General features: G+C 48.9%; 1 protein-coding gene across 10 annotated transcripts in view; it reads right to left on the bottom strand.

The window, feature by feature from the left end:
- The window catches only part of DLGAP4 (DLG associated protein 4), a 194385-nt gene that overhangs the window by 22429 nt on the left and 151818 nt on the right, over positions 1-20138 (bottom strand). For 6 of the 10 annotated variants that reach the window (XM_029918641.1, XM_029918645.1, XM_029918646.1 and 3 more), the window contains 3 exons: positions 9213-9574; positions 6651-6739; positions 5674-6086 (listed from right to left, as the gene is read on the bottom strand). In XM_029918641.1, the coding sequence (XP_029774501.1) occupies positions 5674-6086; positions 6651-6739; positions 9213-9574 (864 nt within the window). Of the gene's footprint in view, positions 1-5673; positions 6087-6650; positions 6740-6984; positions 7065-9212; positions 9575-20138 lie in introns of those variants that run through there. The other 4 variants (XM_029918643.1, XM_029918644.1, XM_029918642.1 and 1 more) reach the window with 4 other exon arrangements.

The raw sequence follows: 20138 nt of genomic DNA, 5'->3' as shown, positions 1-20138 counted from the left end.
CTGACTTTGGCTCAGGTCATGATCTTGTGGTTTGTGATTTCAAGCCCCGGATCGGGCTCTGTGCTGACAGCTAGCTCAGAGCCTGGAGCCTGCTTCTGGTTCTGTGTCTCCCTCTCTCTCTCTCTCTGACCCTCCCCTATTCCCACTCTGGCGCTCTCTGTCTCTCAAAAATAAATAAAACATTTTTAAAAAATTAAAACAAAAGGAATTCTAGTAATTAGACTCACCCTAGATTGTTATTTAATGCCTTAACAAAGAAGTACACATTTTGATAACTCTATAAATGTAATTGTCCTCCTTTGTTATTTTGATGTAATTTTTACTATATGTTATTTAAAACCAATCTTCTTAGGTGTCCATAGAAGCCTACCTTTCAACAAGCCCTGTGCAGAGCTGCCGGTTGGTTTCTCAGTGCCTCCATCTTCTTATCCTAATTTTAATTTTTATTAAATTAATATATATTCATAGCTTTAAAAATTAGTAGGGATACTTGGATGGCTCAGTCAGGTAGGTGTGTGACTTTGGCTCAGGTCATGATCTCATGGTCCATGAGTTTAAGCCCCATGTCGAGCTCTGTGCTGACAGCTCAGAGCCTGGAGCCTGTTTTGGATTCTGTGTCTCCCTCTGTCTCTGCACCTACCCCACTAGCACTCTGTCTGTCTCTCTCTCAAAAATAAATAAACATTAAAAAATTTTGTTTAAATAAGTAAAAGCACAGCAATGCAAGAAAAATAAATAGGACTCGGTCAGAATTAAAAACTACTATGTGTCAAATGATACTATCAAGAAAATGAAAAGATGAAATGGGAGAAAATGTTTGCAAATCACATATTTAATAATAACCTGTTATTAAAAAAATATAAAGAACTCTTGCAACTCAACAACAAAAAGACAACTCAATTAACAAATGGGCAAAGAAAATGAATAGATTTTTCTCCAAAGAAGATACCCAAATGATGATCAATAAGAACATGAAAAGATGCTCAACATCATTAGGGAAATGCAAATCAAAATGACAATGAGCTACTACTTTATACCTACTAGAATGGCTATTTTTATCTTTTAAAGAGATGAAACAGGTGTTAGCAAGGATGTGGAGAAATTGGAACCTTTGTGCATTGCTGGTGGGAATGTAAACTGGTGCAGCGACTGTAAAACTCAGTAAGGTGGTTCCTCAGGAAGCTGGAGACGCAGGTCACCATATGACCCGGCCAGCCCACTCGAGTATGTTTCCGAGAGAATTGCAAATGGCCAAACACAAAAGGACAAACATTGCAACACCCCACTTATATGACATATCTCAAATAGGCAAATTCACAGAGAAATCAGATTAGAGGTTACTAGGGGCTGAGGGGAGTAGAATGGGGAGTTATTGCTTAATAGGTACAGAATTTCTGTTTGAGGTGGTCAGAAAATTCTGGAAATAAATATTGATGATGGCAACATTGTGAATGTAAGTAATGACACTGAATTGTACACTTAAAAGTGGTTAAAATGGGGGCACCTGGGTGGCTCAGTTGGCTAAGCATCCAACTCTTGATCTTGGCTCAGGTCATGATCTCATGCTTCATGAGTTCGAGCCCCATGTTGGGCTTTGCCAGTGCAAAGCCTGCTTGAGATTTTCTCCTGCCCCCTCCCTCTCTCTCAAAAATAAACAAACCTTTAAAAGTGGTTAAAATGGCAAACTTTTTGTTATGTATATTTTATAATAAAAAAATGACAAAAGTTAGACAGTCACATATGATCCAGTAATTCCACTCCTACATCTATGTATACACAGAAGACTTGAACACAACATTATTCATGATGGCTTTTACCTTTCTGTTAAAGTCTTTAAAAAAAAGAAGAGTCTTTATATCCTGATGCTTAAATAATTATTTCTTCATCTGTGATGTTACTACCATATATTACTCACACACCAGCACATAACCTCCTACTCCCATGTCAGTTCCTCACTTTTAAATACAAATAACCAAGACCACTGGACGTTCCAGGGAAACATCAAAACAAAAAGACAAATAAAAAGAACCTAAGGACATTCAGCACAGGGTCCCAGGAAACGTACATTTATATATGTAGGTCTCGGAGGGGCAGGAGATACTCTATGCCCAAAACAATGACAAAATAGCATGAAAAAGGGACAGCAGAACGACCTCTTACATGGATGGCCGCAGTAATCATGTGATGGGTGGAATTCAGAGATAAAGTCAAGAAAACATCCCCATCTTCATAGATTTCTTCAACAAAGATACACAAATAGCCACAAGGTACATTCAAACACACTGGACAATATTAGCCATCATGGAGATGCAAATTAAAACCATAATGACATACTACTTCAGTGTCCACTAGGATGGCTAGATTCAAAACGACCAATAATTGAAGGGTGTCTGGATGGCTCCCATCAGTTAAGTGTCCGACTCTTTGTTTCGCCTCAGTTCATGATCTCACAGTTTGTAAGTGGAAGCCCTGCGTCAGGCTGACAATGCGGAGCCTGCGTGGGGTTCTCTCTCTCCTCTCTCTCTGCCCCTCCCCTGCTCATGCTCTCTCAGTAAATTAAAAGAAAAAAAAAAGACCAATAATTTCAAGTGTTGGTGAGGATGTGGATAAATTAGAATCCTCATATGCCACTAGTGGGAATGTTATGTGGTGCAGCCACCGTGGAAAATCATTTGGCACGTTCCTCAGAAAGTTAAACACTGAGTTTCCATATGACCTAGCAATTCTATTCCTGGGCATATATCTAAAAGAAATGAACACACATTCACATGAAAACTTACACAGTGTTCATAGCAGCATTACTGATACTAGCTGAAGTGTGGAAGAAAACCAAATGTCCGTCAACAGATGAATGTATAAAAAATGAAGTATACCTATAAAATGGAATATTATTCAGCAATACGGAATGATGTGCTGATTGTTGCTACAACTTGGATGAACCTTAAAAATATAATACAAAATGAAAGAAGCCAGACACAAAAGACCAGATATTGTATGATTCCACTTATAGAAGTGTCCAGAATAGGCAAATCCATTGAGACAATTGTGATTGCTAAGAGCTAAGAAGGTAGAAGGAATGAAGAGTGACTACTAATAGTTACAGGGTTTCTTTCTGGAGTGACAAAAACGTTCTGAAATTAATAGTGATGGTTGTATACCACTGAGTGTACTGCCTGGGTGGCTCACTCGGTTAAATGTCTGACTCCTGATTTTGGCGCAGGTCATGATCCCAGGGTTGGGGGGTCAAGCCCCATGTTAGGGTCTGCACTGATCATGGAGCCTGCTTGGGATTCTCTCTCTCTCTGCCCCTCCCCTGCTCATGTATATGCCCTGCTCATGTGTATGCATGTGCACTCTCTTTTGCTCTCTCAAAAAATAAAGGGTGCATTTCATGGCATATAAATTATTTACCAATAAAGATGTTATAGCATGAAAAAGAAAGCCTTCCAGAAAGACAGACAACCAAAAGATATGAGGAAGAAAAGATCAGAGACTGAGGCTCAATCCAGCAGGTCTAACATCTAAGTGACACAAATTTCCGAGAAAACAGAACAAATGAAAGTGAGGAAATTATTTTTAAAAATTAATGCATGGCTATTTCTCAGAAACAGAAAGCCTTTATCTCCATATAGAAAGGGGCTATCAAGTACGGGCACAGTACATTCCCACACAAAGCCCCACTCCACAGCGCAGCACTGAGAAATTTCACAGGAGAGGTCAAGCAAAGAGCCTAACAGCTTCCATATTAAAAAAACACAAAGACTGAAAATTAGAATGCATCAAATTTTTAAGCACAAGCAATAGAAGCAAAATAGCCTTAAAGATCCTAAGGGGGAAATTATTTTCAACTTCCATTTTATATGTATATATGTTATATATATATACATACATACACATTTACATATACATAATGCATTATTTTCAACTTTACACTCAGCCAAGCTGCAGGAGGTCTGAATAAGGACATGCAGTTGCCAAACATTTATCTCGAACTGAAGGTGTGTTCCAGCAAACTGAGGAACTATGCCAAGAAAGCAGAAGGCCATGTGGTCTGGAAAGCGGGGTGTCCCCTGTGGAACAGCGACCAAGGGCAGTCCCAGGTGATGAAAAGGGAAGTTTCTGGATAGCAGTGAGGCAGCAGGCCCAGAGAGTAACCTGGCCAGATCAGAATAGAGAACAGAAGGGCACCAGGAAAAATATGAAATCATGAGATTATCTGATATGTCTGCATATCTAAAAAATAATACTGATGAAGGCTGGCAGATCTGGTGGAGCATGTGGAACATTACAAATAAGAACTTAGAAAATGAAGTGTATAAGAAAGATGAGGCAGTCATTTATTCTAGGAAAAATAAAATGTGTAAGAAAAGGAAATTAAACCATAATATAATATGAGGCTCTGCAGTGAACAATATTTACATGCTCATGGTAAACAGAAATACTGGTGGTATTTAACGCAAAATTGTGATGTAAGACATGCAGGGTGGGGCACAGGAAGTAGAGGTGATCCAGCCAACTACTCACCTCTTCTAAGCAGGAAATCAATACATGATGATGATTAATTTGAGAGGAAATAAGAGAAAAAAAGAAGAAAAGAGAATAAAAGAAAAAAAAGCAACAGGAAGGCAAATGCCAGGATGTACAGCCGACAAGAGCTGCAAGCGGAGAAGTCCGGTCAGGCAGTGGGCAGGATGGTTCCTATCAGAAGGCTTTCAGTGCACTCTCCGGCCCTTGCCCCATTCTGATTTAAATACTCTTACTGTGCAAAGTTATTAGGTACACAACTCACGTATCCCTGCACAGCAGCAGGTAGGACTTAAACCTGGGAACTGGCCTAAAGGTCTATAGCTATGGACTCATCCAAGGGTACCCTCCTCAGGCTCCATGCCATCAGGTGTCAGTGGGATGCTGACTTCATCGCTTCTGGATACCATGGAGACCTGTCCTTCCTGCATGTTCTGTAGAGGGGCTCTCACGGAGGATGAGCTTTGGCTGAACCAGGTCAGGGCAGGGTGTAGCTGCTGGGGCCATGGCCTGCAGCTTCCCAGGGGCCACCCCTCTCCTGCTAACAACCACCTGTGAATCTAGGCTCCCTAGAGTTCTTTCCAGAACTCCTTTCTTAGGAATTTCTGGAATGAGGCATGGATAAATAGAAACCGAAGTGCAGAGAAGTAGATGGCTTCTAGCTCACCCGTTCACAGTTCTGCACATCCTGCTGAGGCCCATGGTTAGATCCCTGGTGCCTGGCATACAATAGGCCCTCAATAAGGAGCCACTGAAGACATAAGCATGATACCAACTTTCTGTGTCCCACACTTCTTCAGGCGCTTCACGTGCATTGCCACCTCAGTCCTCACAAATGCCCCCAGAGAAGGCAAGAGTAGCTTTACATTACACAGAAGAAGCCGAGGGCTGGGAGGCACTTGACTCAGGTCACTTCACCAGGAAGGGAAGAGCTGGGATACAAGCCCACGGCCTCTACACCCAGCAGTTGCTGCCATAAATCCTTCCTTGAGAAAGGTTAGGTAGATGGAAGGAAAGAATGGAAATAAGAGGTGAGCTCACAGCGGACTCAAGCAGGGGAGCAGGCCTTCCCCACTCGGAGGCTCTGAGGCTGGAGAACGAAACGCGCACCCTTCTCTCCAGCCCGGGTCCCATCCCTGCAGCACTCACCTTCTTCAGAGAGGTTGTTCTCTTTGGTCTCCTTGTCCATCTGGCAGCACCAGCCCTCCAGCCGCTCTGTTTCTGCCTGAAGTAGTTTCAAGAACCAGTAGCCATCCCGGCGGCAGGCCCCTGGCTGTGCTGGTTCTGCTGGGGAGCTGGAGGAGGTCTCGAGCCAGGGGTCAGGTGGGGGCAGCGAGGATGCCTCTAGGGCAGGGTCGCTGTTGTCTCCATAGGAGAGGTTGCGCTTGATCTGGGCAATCTTAGGGGCCTGCCGAGGGCCGGCGTCGATGCTGATGGAGTTGGGGTGTGGGGTACAGTCCGGGAGGCTCCTCTCAGATGACTTACAGCTTGAGTCATTGGCATCCTGGGTATCTGAGTCGGTGTCCCGTCGGGAGGACATGCTGTGAGAGGGGGCGCTGCTTCTGGGGGGCAGGGGAGTGGGTGGGGTGGGGACAGGAAGGGGTGAGAGTTACCAAGAGGGCCAAAGACCAGAGGCCACCCCGACCCGGACACACGGGAGACAGAGAAACGGATGCATCATCTGCTCACCATGCGCCTGAAGCAGGTCCCACAGCCCCTGCCTCATTCTCTGCTCAGCCCTTGCCCCACCCGCGCCCACACGCGCGCGCGCGCACACACACACACACACACACACACACACACACACACACACACACACACATGGACAAGGTCATAAGGTTGCCTGTTTACTGCAGTGGGGCCAGAAGACCACCAACACTGGGGTGCTGGGCCGTGTCTCTGCCGGCCATGGCCCCCCACGGGCCAATCGATCTCATAGAGCAAGTGCTCACGGGCCCACCCACCCACCTGCCCAGCCTCCCGTGCCTGGGCCACTGCCCAAACCCCAAACCCAGCTTGGTTATCAGAAATCCAGCAAGGAGAAGTGGGTTAGGGAGAGCAGGAGAGGTGAGAGCAGAGGGAGGGGGAGGAGAGGGAGAGGCGGCCACCGCCTCTGTGCGACTTACCGCCAGTCGTCCTCTACCTGAACCCCGATGGACTGGAATTTGGTAGCGGGACTGGGCTCCTCTTTTGGCACTGGCTGAATGCAGTCAACCTTATTGAAGGACAACGACAGCAACGGCACGGAGACAAAGACAAAAATAAAAAACAAACACCACACTTGCTGCTGAAATTCACATTAGTGGGAAGACGCAGAAGGACAAACAGACACGAGGCATGCGGACACTGCACGTGGGCCCGAGGCCGGACCCAGGTAAGCCGGGCACTGCTCATTCGCGCGGAGGCGGGCAGGCGGGTGGGCGGAGGTGGGATGGGGTGGAGATGACTGGCTTTCCCTACTCTGAGGAGGGTGCCATCACATCGATTGCTTTGGGTCCGTTGTCCTCCGAGAGGTGGGAACCGTTCCTTCTAGTCCTCTCCTTTACACGCATCAAAGAGAAGAAAAAAAAGGACAACGAAAGAGAAAGAAAACACACACACACACAAAGCCACAGCCGTTATCTGGTGTAGTCGAAGCTGGGGGCTGTCTTGAGGCAAAGATCACTCCCCCAACCCTGCAGCTGAAGGGCAGGCTGGAGGCGCCTGTACTAGGGCCAAACCTTGGAGAGTGGTTCTGGATTTGAAAACTGCCCCTAAGGCAATAGCCAATAAGGTCCCAGGACATTACAGTCCCTGGGCCCCAATGGCTGAGATTACCTTCAGCAGTGGGTGGGTCTGGGGAGCAGTAGAAAGGACCAGGACCAGGGCCAAGTGCAAAGCTAGTGCTTTTTCTCCACTCCTCTGAAGTGGAAGGAAACATGGTAGCAATGATGCCGAGTCTGCCTTTCTTTGGGACAAAGCTGCTCGGACATGGAATAGCCAGGCCAGCTCTTCCATCATTGCTCATGAATGAGGGAAACCCACACTTGACCTAGGGCTTGAGGTACCAAGGGATGGGATAAGGGTTGTCAGGGTATCCCTGGAAACTGGGGACTCTCAGTCTCTTGACTACACAGAAGTGGCAGAGGGCTGGGCAGCAGGCTCCTCCTCGCCATGGGGATGCAACTGCACTTCTTCAGCAGGCGTCAGCTCAGGGAGTACAGCATCACCAATCCCAAAGAGCTGCGACAAGAGCTTGGAATGGGTAGGGGTGAAGCCGGCGAAGGGGAAGGCCCAAGAGCTAGGATGTTCATCCCCATGTAAATTTCTGGATGAAAGGAACCAACAGTGAGACTAAGACCTTCTGGAGAGACTGGTTTGGCCAGGGGAGGGTGGGGCTGCCTAGAGACCCTGGGTGGTCAAGACCAAGAGACTAGGCTACCTTCTATGTCCCTAAGAATCCCTCCTGGAGCAGCTGCACAGGGCAAGAACTTGAATCCCTTATGAAGGAGCCCAGAAAACATTAATCTCCTGGACAACTCTGTTCCTGTACATGTGGGGAAATCGAAGCCAGGCAAGTCCAAGAAATTGGCTAGTGCGCCTTTCTCTGGTCAGAACCCATTCAGTCTCCCTTGCGTCCCAAGTTCTTTTGGCATTCTAGCACTCTGCCATCCCCTCAGCCACATCCAGTTACTCAGAGGCAGCTGGGGAAATGGGAGAGCCCTTCCAGCCCTAAGCCACAATGCACACCACCATGACCTCCTCAAGGGCTCCACTTTCCCAACCTTAGTGCTCACTGTAGCCACCTCCCTTCCCTGAGTGTGTTCCACTTTAGTATAGAGGTCCAGTCAGGGCAGGGGGAGGCCTTGCCCTCTGGACTGAGAGCAACTCTCGAATCTGCAAAGCAGGGCTCAAGTTTCCCCAGCTCAGCTGACAAGACAGATTACTGCTGTCTGGTGCATGCAGGAGGTGCTGCGAAGCAGTGGAGGGAGCTGGTGTACCCTGTCCTGCTGTGCGCCGTGACTGCGGGTGGATGGTGAGCTTGGCTTCCAGGACGGTCTGCTGGCTTTGGCCACTTGGTCCCGGGGAAATATCTGCCTGGATCCTTTCCCACGGATGGAGGCATCGGGACCAGCATCACACTTCTCAATTTGACATGGGCCTGGTGCCTCGAACCACCTACCTGTCCCCCAGGTCCGAGAGGGCTCTGGGTAAAGTTCCCCTCAAGCAACCCCCATGGCTCAAGGGCCCTGGGTCCTGGGCCTGAGGCCCATCGACGTCTAGGCTCCATGCCGCTCCCACTGCCAAGCGGGGCTGTGGCCTCCGCACCCGAGCTGACCTTGGATTAGAGAACTGTTAGGCCAGTCCCACCTCCCACGCGTTGGCTGGCAGGGCAAAGGGTGGAGTGGACAGACAGACAGGTGAACAATGGACAGGAGATGGCTGGCTGAGTGTAACTACATTCACTGGATGGCCCATCGGAAGAACAGGGACACGTGCCCACGGCTACAGACTGCAACGTGTGGGCAAACATTAAGGAAGGCATGGATAGGGTGGAATTTGGTTCGGCCACTGAAGACAACCCCCCCCCCTCAAAAGAGAGAAACCACTTTGCCTAGGAGACCTGGTGGGCCTCCACTAGATGTAATTACACGCAGGCAGGTGCACAGAGTGGGGTGAGGACACAAGAATGTGAAAGGGACCCCTACTTGTATTCCTATAGATGACAGTTTCCTTTTGGGGATGGCCTCAGGGTGGGATTCAGAGCTGGTCAGCGTCCCTTGTTCACTCTTCAGAGCTGCATGTTTTGGGGGTGGCTCTGGGGCCTCAGGGGCTGGGGTGACTCCACCCCGTGTCACACTGGGCGGTCGGGTACTGCTGTCCAGGCTGTCTGACGAGTTGCTCAGGCCCGACTGGCTTGTCACTTCACTCTTGTGGTCCTGGCTGTCCAGGTAGGTGTCCTGGGCAGACTCAGTACTGCTCTGGACTGTGACAGAGATGAAGGGTTTTGATGTGGTCCGTGGAGGGACCGGTGGTGGGGTCTTCTTATAAGCCACTAGGCATGATGAACCTGCAGATAGGAGAGAGGAGGGCAGGAGAAGGTAAGGTCCCAAACCTTTGGAGCCCCTTTCAAGTCTGAGGCCCCACCTGACCGGGCCCTGGGTCTTCCCTCAGGAAGGATTTCTGGAGCAGAAGAATGGGGGTCTGACATAGCAGTGACCAAGACAGACAGACATGGGCCCTGCCCACTCTTCTAGTCCAAGGCCAGATCTAGCTGGGGATACCAACATGGACCCATGACATCATCCACCTCAGAGTTACACACAAAGATACTATCCAGCTGGGGCATGGGCTAGATGATAAAGTTCATGGTGCCGCAGGCTGTGAAAGAGACCGACCCAGTGGCAGGGGACGCAGTGACAATGGAATAGAGGTCAGGAGTGCTAAAGAATGCTAACCTTGCTTCCTCAAGGTCACAGAGAGACCTACTGCTCCCACTGGTCTTTTCCTTCTTTACCTTCCCTATGTTTGGATGCCTCCTTTCTATCTGACCAACACATCCTTCAGGACCCAGCTAACCCTACCCCCATCTTGCTATTCCTTCCATCCCCTCATTATGTGAAAACCCCATTCACCAGTCTGCCTCCCTCAAGACTCCACCATACCTGGTCCAATTCCTCATTCTCCACCATGATTCAGGGAACCAGGACCTACCATGGGTGGGGGTTGGGGTCATCTCTGAATCCCATTCCAGCCTGGCCTGGGGCTGGCCCACAGTAAGACCCACAGCTGGCTTCTAAAGTGCTCAACTTTTTGAAACAGAAGATGCTGTTGAAACAGCAGTAGCTACTTGCTGTGAGGGGCTGGGTCAGATCCCGGGGCTTTGCTCAGCATCTTAATTCTAAATGCTGTTTCCCCCATGAGGACTAAAAAAAACCGACTAGGAGTGGGAGCCAGATGAGTGACTGAACTCTGTCTTCAAGAGGCTACCGATTACGGTGATGGTGATGGCCCAATGGAAACCCACAAAACTAGGCCCAGTGCCACAGGGGCTATGGGCAAGGCACAGCAGAATTTATCCATCTGTCACTATGAGATACCATTACATAATCCTATCAGAATGGCTAAATTTAAAAAAAGGTGACAACATTAAGTGCTGGTGAGGATGTGGGGGAACTTAATTATTCATATGTTGCTGGTGGGAATGCACGGAAAATGGTTTGGTAGTTTCTTTTCTAAAAGATATTATTTTAATCTCTACACCCAATGTGGGGCTTGAACTCACAATCTAAAGATCAAGAATCTGCTCCCCTAGGCAGTTTCCTTTAAAACTAAATATGCAGTTATTCTACAAACCAGCAATTGCATTCTTGGATATTTGTTTATTCCACAGAAATGGTTAACATGTTCACAAAAAAAACTTATACATGAGTGTTCATGACTGCTTTATTTATCATAGCCAAAAACTAGAAACAACCCAGATGCCCTTCAGTGGCTGGTTAAACAGTCTGTGGTACATCCAGACTATGGAATACCCCTGACCGGGAGAAAGGAACTAGCTACTGATACAAGCACCAACTTGGATGAATCTCAAGTGAATTATACCAAGTGAAAAAAGCAATCTCAAAAGGCTACATACTATATGGTTCTATTTGTAAGACATTCTTGAAATGACCTGATTACAGAGATGTGGAGATTAGTGGCTGGTAGGGAGATGCAGGGGAGAGGGTGATGTAGAGGCCGGGAGAGACATGGTTGTGACTATAAAAGGGTGACAAGAAGGATTGTGTGCTAAGAAGCACAACAGGAGGTAGACATATGAACTCGCACACGGAGAACCTACAGAGCACTAAAGTGAGTAAAGGGAAAATGGTGAGGTCTGAATAAGATTGGCTGGCTGGTATCTCTCAATATTCTGATATTCTGATATATTATGTGATATTCTATTATGTGATATTCTGATATATTATGGTATTATATTAATTTTGCAATATTTTACCATTGAGGGAAACTGGGTAAAAAGAGTATATAGGATCTCTCTGCATTATTTCTGACAACTGTATGTAAATTACAATTACCTAAATATAAAACTGTCATTTAAAAAGCCCTTCCATCTGTCAGTTCATCTGACAAAGCTGTGTTAGGCCAGGCCCTGTACAGACTCCAGGACAGCTAGGAGCCTCATCAGCAGAGGAACAGCCATGAAATGAGTGACCAGTAATGGATGCCACAGCAGAAGAGCCCAGGTGCTGGGGGCCATGTCTCACACTTGTCTAGAAGTGACAAAGGGCTCTGGGAGCTCAGAGCCAGGAGCACTCATTTCCTACTTTGTTCAGAATTTCCTAATGCTGAGGCATTGAGAAAGCTTGGGAATCCCACCAAACAGACACACCTAGTCTCTGCCTCCCCCACCTGAGAAAGGTGGTGCATGGGCAGCAGGGCTGAACAGAGAGCAGGGCTTCAGTCAACAGGCACATGACCCTCCCATGCACTGCCCTGCCGGAGAAGGGACAGGCCTGCTCATGGAAGATGGGCTCCTGTGTTCAGCTGTGTGCACAGGCTCACAGCCCCAAGGTGTTTCATTTACTGAGCTGTGCTCAGCAGTTTTATGGCTTTGTAATTTAAACCTCACAGGGACTCTATAAAGTGGGGATATGATTATGCCCACTTTATAAATGGGGCATGTGAGGTTCCAGATCAGATAACTTACCCAGAGTAACTAACAGTAAGTGGCAACCACATCTGTTCGGCTGCACAGCCTACCTCATTCTGCTACCCAGGGCTCAGGCTCCTCTCTGCCAGGCTGGGGCTGCAGGGGTCTAGGGCCTTCACTGATCACTGTGCCCCACAGTATCCTGCTAGACCCTGGAGCCTGTCTGCAGGGGGCGCCCAAGCTGACTACTTGGGGATCTGACCTAGTCTAAAGGCAGAGGTCTGGCTTCCAGGCCCTGGCAATTCCTCACGAAAGTCCCTGCATCGCTCTGGACTTTTCAGTACCCTCATCTGTTCAGTGGGTGGGGAGGAGTTCTAACACAGGTAACAGCACACCATATTCACATAGCCCTTGACAAACTCAAAGCATTTTCCCATTTGTTCTCTTACTCAAGGATAGGTGTGAAGCCTCCCATCATCGAATGAAGGAGAGATTCCTGCTCTGAATCCCTTCTGTCTACTATCTGAAATTTACCATCTGAGAGTCATTCCTTTGATGGTAAGGAGCCAGAAGCCAGAGGGCAAGAGGGAACCAGACAAGCCTGAGTTCAGATCCCAGCTCTGTTATATACGAATTTGATGGCCACAGGGAGGGCTTATATAGGCTACATCACAGAGGGTAAGGCTCAGGCCCAGGGCTGGTATGGCTACTAGTTTTTGGTATAGAGTGAGCCAGGCCCAGGGTGGTGGCTGTAAGCGAAAATGGTACCACCCCCCAGTCGCTGGTTGGAGCGGCTGGGCTCGTTCTCTGAACAATCCTGGGGAAAGTTTTCCTGCAAGAGCTGGATGTTAAGACCAGCTCATTGAAGCCAATGGCCAACAGTGCCCAGCAGAACCAGAAATGTGGGTTCTAAATCTGACTAAGGCTGTGTGGCCCCAGTCAGGGTCCTTGTCCCCATCTGTGGGGTAGAGTTCCCACTGGCCTGGAGGAGCTGGTGTGTGCAGGGATCTGTGTGGAAGAGGCACCCCCCCACCAGGAGACAGTGGGGTGCCCACAATCAAGAGCTTGGACAGAGGAATGACCCTCCAGTCTCTCACTCAGGGCTATCTGGGTCCAGAGCCCTGCTGACACGCACTCAGAGGCCTGAGCCCTGGCTGAAGCAGCCACTCATTAGAGGGAAAGTGAACTAGTGAGAGGCCGGGCCAGGTGTGATAAGAGGAAAGGTGAACTTATCTTGGATTTTTTTGTCTCCTGAGCACAAGTCACTGCCAGATAAGTGATGTGACTCCCAGGGAGGATTTCAGGGCATCAGGGGCTCTCTGGTTGGCAGCTCTGAGCCACAGTCCTTCCCCAGGGCAGGGGGATGGACCCAATTGCACAGAACAGCTCTCATTTCACAAGTGTGAAATGCCATGAAATAAAGGTCAATGACTGCCCCTGCCTCTTCCAGCCTCACCCTCACCACCCGTCTTCCCACCTTGGGGCTCTTAACACATGCTGCTCCTTCTACCTAGAAAGTTTCCACCCCTCACATTTCAAATGTCCCTTCTTCAGAGAGGCCTCCCCTGACTGCCCTCTGCTCTCAGATGGGCCAGCATCTCCATCTGAGCACCTATGGCACCTAGGCATTTACTTGATGGTTACAGTCTTGGGGCTGTTGGGGGATCTGTCTGTCTTGGCACAGCAGGTCATATCCCAGGCCCAGGGCAACACCTCAAGTTTTGTAGGAAGCTCTAAAGAGTATTTGTTGAATGAGAAAATGAACTTCATAATCATGATAAAAACCCTTCAGTTACTTAGCCTTAGTGAAGGCTCCCAACACTGTACTATGCAAGGTTCTTGTCTCCTCCCAAATTTGGAGCCCTTTCTAAAAGCCAATCCCAACCACACATCTCTGCAGCTTCATCTCCTGTCCCCCCACCCATAGGATGGCCCCTCAGTTTCCGAGAGCCGCATGTGCCCATTGCTGAACACACCACACCCCGCACGCACCCAAGCCTTTGCACATGCACTTGTCCCACCAGCATCCCTTTCCAGGTCCTCCAGCCAGTCCCTCTGCCCCACGCTCTTGCTGGCCCAGGCAGTCTGCCTCCCTCCTCTCTCTGTGGGTCAGCTGGAGCACTCAGGGCTGTGGCCATGTCACTGAGAGTGTGTCTGTCCCACATGTGTTACCAGTCCAGAGGGTGCACAATCATCATTTGCCAGTTAAACTTTAGAGGGACAGCAAGTGCCCCAGAGACCCAAGAATGTGGGATCTGGCCAGCACTGCCTCTTCCAGGATGTGACTGTGGCCCTCCCTCCCCCCAGGAGACATTCCACGTGCCAGTTTATAATAACATAACATATAGGTCCAGCTTTTTCATCCACTCACTCTAGAAAAGTTCCAGATTTGCCTAGGAAGTTAGAGAGTGAACATCCGCTCAGTGTGACCATCTCCTCCAGCTGGTCCTTACACACATTTTCCAAGTCCCTGAGTGAAACACCTGCTGAACCAGAGCAATGAGAGCACACTGAGCCACCGCCCTCTGCCCCCAGCTTGGCCATGCCAGTCCCTCAAGCTCAGGCTTAGAAAGGAGCCATTGTGCAATGCCTCCTCCGTGCAGCCTGCCCTCCACCCCAGACATCCAGCCCAGCTTCCCTGGACAGTGCACGAGTCCTTGCTTCTTCTAAGAAGCTCCCTTTGTCTCATTTCTGCCTTCTGCTTCAAGATTTTATCCAGACTCTTACCAGGTTGGAATGAATGTATTTCTACACTGTGTTTTTTAACATCAAGATGTAATAAAATGGCCAAATAGAGCTTCAAACGCTCAGTGGAATGGCTGTGACTCCCATCTCCCAAGAGTTATAGACAGCAGCAACCCCAGGAAGTTAGCCCCACTCCAAGTGCCTTGGAGGCCCCGCACAGCTCTTGTGCTGCAGGCAACCAGGGGCCCAAGCTCGGCAGGGGAGCTGAAGAAGAGGAGCAGATGTGGAGGGCCACAGACAGTGTGAGAGCTATGACAGCAGGCTTCACAGAAGCAGCAGCGGAGCCCTTGTAAGCCTCATGCGAGCGGACAGAGCTGGCCTCGGAGCCGGCGCTGCCTCAACGCCCTTTGCTGGCTCTGCCGGGCTTGGGAAAGGGCACGGCAGAGGAAGGGCTGAGCGCCTAGAAGATCCCATTCCCTCTCTCACCCATGAGCAACTTGTCAAACCACACAGCTAGGTAAAGCCACTCATTTGTGTGCTATGGTAAAAAGAGAACTCAAAACTCCCACTTACCAGCCTCAAATCCCTCCCTTCTTCCCTGTTTCTTCCCCAGAAGCAGGGGAAGTTGGAAGGGAATTCTGAGCAGCTGGCTCAGGAGCAGGGACAGACTGCCCTCTCAGAGCTACTTTCCTATTAACAGCCCATGTGACCCCCCCCCACCTATCCCACTGTGTCAGTCTGGAAGCCACCTCCCTCTCTGTGCCCCAAAAGTCAGCAATGTCAAACTTTAATTTCAAACTCCAGTGAGAGGGCCTGGCACCTCTTACCCCCAGATCCTCCTGGGAATCCTCTACCACTCCTCACAACCAGGTGCTTCCTAACTGCCTTTCCTATCTGTTCCTCTCCCCATGACCTAGAGCCAGCCTCCCCTAGACCACCCACACCCCCCAACCTCCTGTCTAACCTCTCCAGTTCCTCCTCCACCCTGGCCAGCCATTTGAGAAGTCCCACCATGTCACTGCTTGGTTTGAAACCTTTCAATGGTGCCACAACCCACCCAGTGAGTGGACTTGGAACAAACCCTTCAGTGGGGGCATTCAAGGCCTCTAGAATCTACACTGGCCTCAAACCCCAAAACCCACAGGAGACAAGAGGTCACAAAAGCAGCACACTGGGGAAGACAAAGCCACATAGCTCAGGGAGTCCTGGCCCTGCCTTTGAGTCTTGTCCAGAAACCAGGATGCACTCCTGTTGGTAATGGTTCCAATACTAACAGCAAACGTACACTGAGCACTGACTGGGCCTGGCTCGAACAAGCACTTCACATATAGTCAATCTTCATTATTTGTGACTCCATATCCGTGAATTCAGCTCACAGGGGGTTTGTGGTCACTACCAGACATGCAAAGAGGAAAATTTGAGTCGCCCAGTGTACAAGGTTCCTGGCTAAGGTTGAACAAGGTGATCTCTGCCTTCTTGTTTCAGCTCTCATATTGTAAACAAGTGTCCTTTTCCTGGACTATTTAGTGCTAGGTTTTTCCATTTTTGTGCTTTTTATTGGTGATTTCTCTATTTAGTGCTGAAGTGCTATCTAGTTTTCCTGAGTTTAAGAAGGCTGTGACATGCCTATGGAGAAAACACGTGTCACATAATCCTTGTTCAGGTGTGAGTTATAGTGCTGTTGGCCAATTCATGTCAATAAACCATCAGTATATTAAATAAGGTATCTTTAAACAGAAACACACAATTTGTGTATTGATTAGTTGGTGAAAATGTGATCAACTCTTGCAGAGCCTCTATTTCCCATTGGAGCAATTGTTCAGTATTCACTAATTCAGTGTGTGTCAGATTTTATGAACATAACTACTGTGAATAATGAGAATGGATGGTACCTTAGTCAACTGAATCCTCAAAATGGATACATGTGAGGTAGCTCAGTCATGGCCCATTTTACATATGAGGCTCAGAGAGGTGAAATGACTTGCCTTAGCTTACCTTCCAGCTAGGCAGAGCTGGGGCTGGGGCTGAAACTCAGGCTTCCTGAAGACTGCCTACTACTCTATGCCCCTCAGCCACCACATTAACTGGGTAAGGGTCATGTGGAGGAGCAGGCTTGGGCACATCAATTATTTTACCCAGAAAATGGGATGCGACATCCAATGTGCCTGAGTAGGAGCCAAAGAGATGAGAAATAGGAAGCTTTGTAATCATGGCTGGGCCTCTGCAACTGTTACCACAGTTTCTGGATTAAGGGGAGAATGATCACCTCCTGGCGAAACAAGCTGTCAGGAAGACATTAAGATTGACTGACTGGATCTAGAAGGATGGACCACAGTCATTGAGTGGCAAGGAAATGCCTTCACATCAAGGTATCCTCTCTAGCAAAGGAGCTGGACAGCCTCCAAGGCATGCAAAGACCGATATGGGCAGGGCACAGCTTGGCAAAGCAGAATTTAGGCAATATAGCTGGTGAAGGGAAGACAGGAACCAAGGCAAGGAAGCCTGAGAGAGGGCTGTATCCTCTCAGACAGGGTCCTCAGCTTCCTGGGGCTGCCTACCCACAGTATCTCTCACAAAGTCCCCCTAAAATTGGCCTCTGGTTGGAGGGTTTTACAGCACCAGACCTGAAAGCAGCCAGTAGAACATATCACCTCCTATCTCAATAGCCCAGTGCACCAGGCAGCTCCATGTGAAGTGCCAAGGTCATCTCAAGCTGAGAGCGTCCAGAATGAATCCGAATCCTTTCCTCCCCCAAAGCGGCCTTACTCTCTGAGCGGGGACCTCACGTACTTGACTACACTCCAGAAGCCTGGGAATACCCTCCTTACCAACCACCTCCATCTGACCCTCCTCCACAAAAGCACATTTTGTAGAGACTGGCTTCTCTCTACTCCCCACCTGGTCTAGTCTTCTACTTTCTGCCCTCTGGCTTCCCTGCTTTGTCAGTGGCCCAACGCACCCACAGCCACTCTCCCAACAGCAGCCTGCAGAATTTTTTTAAAGTACAAACTGGATTACTTCCTTCCCTTTCTAAAGCCTTCAAAGGCTCCCCACTCCATGAAGAATAGAAGGCACCCTCCTCACATTGGCCTACAATAACTGGCCCCTGACCCCCCATCTCCAGTCTCAGTTCCTAGACTTTCCCCTTGCTCGTTCTACTTGTGCTGAACTAACCTCTCTGCTCTTCCTCAGACACTTCAGGCACGTGCCCACCTAAGGGCCTTTGAACCTGCTGTTCCTGGTCTGAAATGATCCCTACCCTTTCCCATTCTGATCTGAGGACCTCTCTGACCACCCTGTCTAAAGCTTTCATTTTTGAGGACCCTATTTATCTCATTCAAGCATTAATCAACTTACTGATTTAGTTGTTTTTTTGTCTCTCTCCTACCAGAAAGGGATCCTGACTAAGACAGGCTCTTAAGGGTAGAGACCCTAATATCTTGTATAATTACAATGCTTTCCTAGCACCAGGCCAGTACATGGCTGGGTTCCATAAATATTTATTGAATAAATGAACAAATTCCTATTTGACAGTCGGGCACACTGAAGCTCAGGGAAGCAGAATGATTTACTTCTGATTCTGAGTTGGAATCTAATGCCCAGGGTCAGGGCCTTGAGCTCCTTTTAGGTCAGCCCCAACACACACACACACACACACACACACACACACACACACACACACACACACACTACAGTAGGAACATACTCTGGTAAGGCCTTGAGTAACTAACTCTGCTTGAAGTTGAGCAATGGCCATAGTAATAAGAGCTCAGTAAACCCTAAGGAATGGGTACCAGAAATTGTTTGAAAATAACCATTCCTAATAGTCAGCGGAGAAGAAGGCAGCACTTCTAGTAGCATTTTCCAGTGAAGGCGTATCACGAGTAAAGATTTAAAAGAATCATTACTGAATGAATCCTGGCCAGGTGCTACTTTATTCCAGACACAGGCCTGGGAGGGGAGATAATTATCACTGATGTTTTATAGATGAGGGAACTGACTTCTTACTTTGGAGAGTTGCAGTGCTGAAAAGTTCTGCTCTGTGAGGCCAAGGTGCCAGGTTCTAAACTTAACACTGGACATGGTGGGCAGCGTACCTTGCACTGGGCCTGAATCTTTCCAGGCCTTAGTTTCCCCAGCTGTAAACTAAGTGGATTGACCTAGAAAGGAAGGTCACAAGTTCAAATGTCTATAGGAGACCGGTTATTTAACCCCTCTGGTCCACAGCTGCCATGTGGAGACCTGGGTGAGAGAAGTCAGAAATCTGGACTTAAAAAAATAAATAAAACCTTCAAATGTTTAAATAGTGTTAGTTAATTCAAAGTTTAAAAAAAACACTGTACAGATACCTGCCTGCCACCTAGTGTAGCTTGTGGCACATGTATTTGTGACTGCCGGAGCAACTGTCGTCAGACCTTGCTTTTTCTGGAGCTCTAGCCTTTCTCCCCCAGCTCCCACAGGAAGGCTGTCTGCGAGGGCCTCCCCCTTGGAAAGGCAGGAGACCCTTGGGAACCTTGAAATTAAGGCAGCCAGGAGGTACTTCTAGTGGCATCTCTGGTCTGGCGGGGTAAAAGCAGAGAAAGCCCCTTCTGGTGGGCAGGCCAGGCCTGGTTCAAGGCTCTTGGCAACCGGGCACAGGTGGTGGGAGAACCCTGTCCGGAGTGCAGATGGCCAACCCCCTTCATGGGCCTGCAGTGGCTGCCTGAGGGGGCTGTGCTTGGCGGCCACTTCCGCCCACCCCTCCACTCCGTGGGAAGCAGCTGCCCCTCAGAAGTACTGTTTGCACCCCAGCTAGGGGCAAGGGTGTGAGAGGGTCCTGTCCTGACATGTCCAGGCCGGAGGGGGTGGAGGAAGGGTTAAGCAGTCCAGTGCCTTCCAGAGTTCAGGCCAGCTGGTTCTCTGGGCTGAAGATTTCATGAGCCCGGGGCCTCTCCCCTGGCTGAGGGTGGCCATGACCTGGCCACGCCTAAAGCACTTTAACCTCTCAGCTCACCACCTCAGCAGGCCTACCATTCCCACTTCAAAGAGGAAAAAAGGAAAGCTCAGAGAGAAGGGAGCAGCCCAAGGTCACATGGCCAGTGAGTGGGAAAGCCAGGATCTGTGCTCAGCCTCTTTGATTCCAGAGCCAGTGCTTGTGGTTACTGCTTCACCACACAGTCCAGGGCTGGATTTCGGCGCCACCTAGCTGGGCCTAGCTGAGATCCTGGCCAGGCCAGTTCCCCAGTCAGGACCTAGACAGGCTCCCGTTCCCAGGGTCCTCAAGCAGGGTGTGAAGACTTTCTGAGTGGGCTAGAAG

This window comes from Suricata suricatta, chromosome 12 (assembly GCF_006229205.1).
Source record: "Suricata suricatta isolate VVHF042 chromosome 12, meerkat_22Aug2017_6uvM2_HiC, whole genome shotgun sequence".
Taxonomy (NCBI): domain Eukaryota; kingdom Metazoa; phylum Chordata; class Mammalia; order Carnivora; family Herpestidae; genus Suricata; species Suricata suricatta.
Note: the sequence above shows the minus strand (reverse complement) of the source record. Positions and strands in the feature narration are given on the sequence as shown.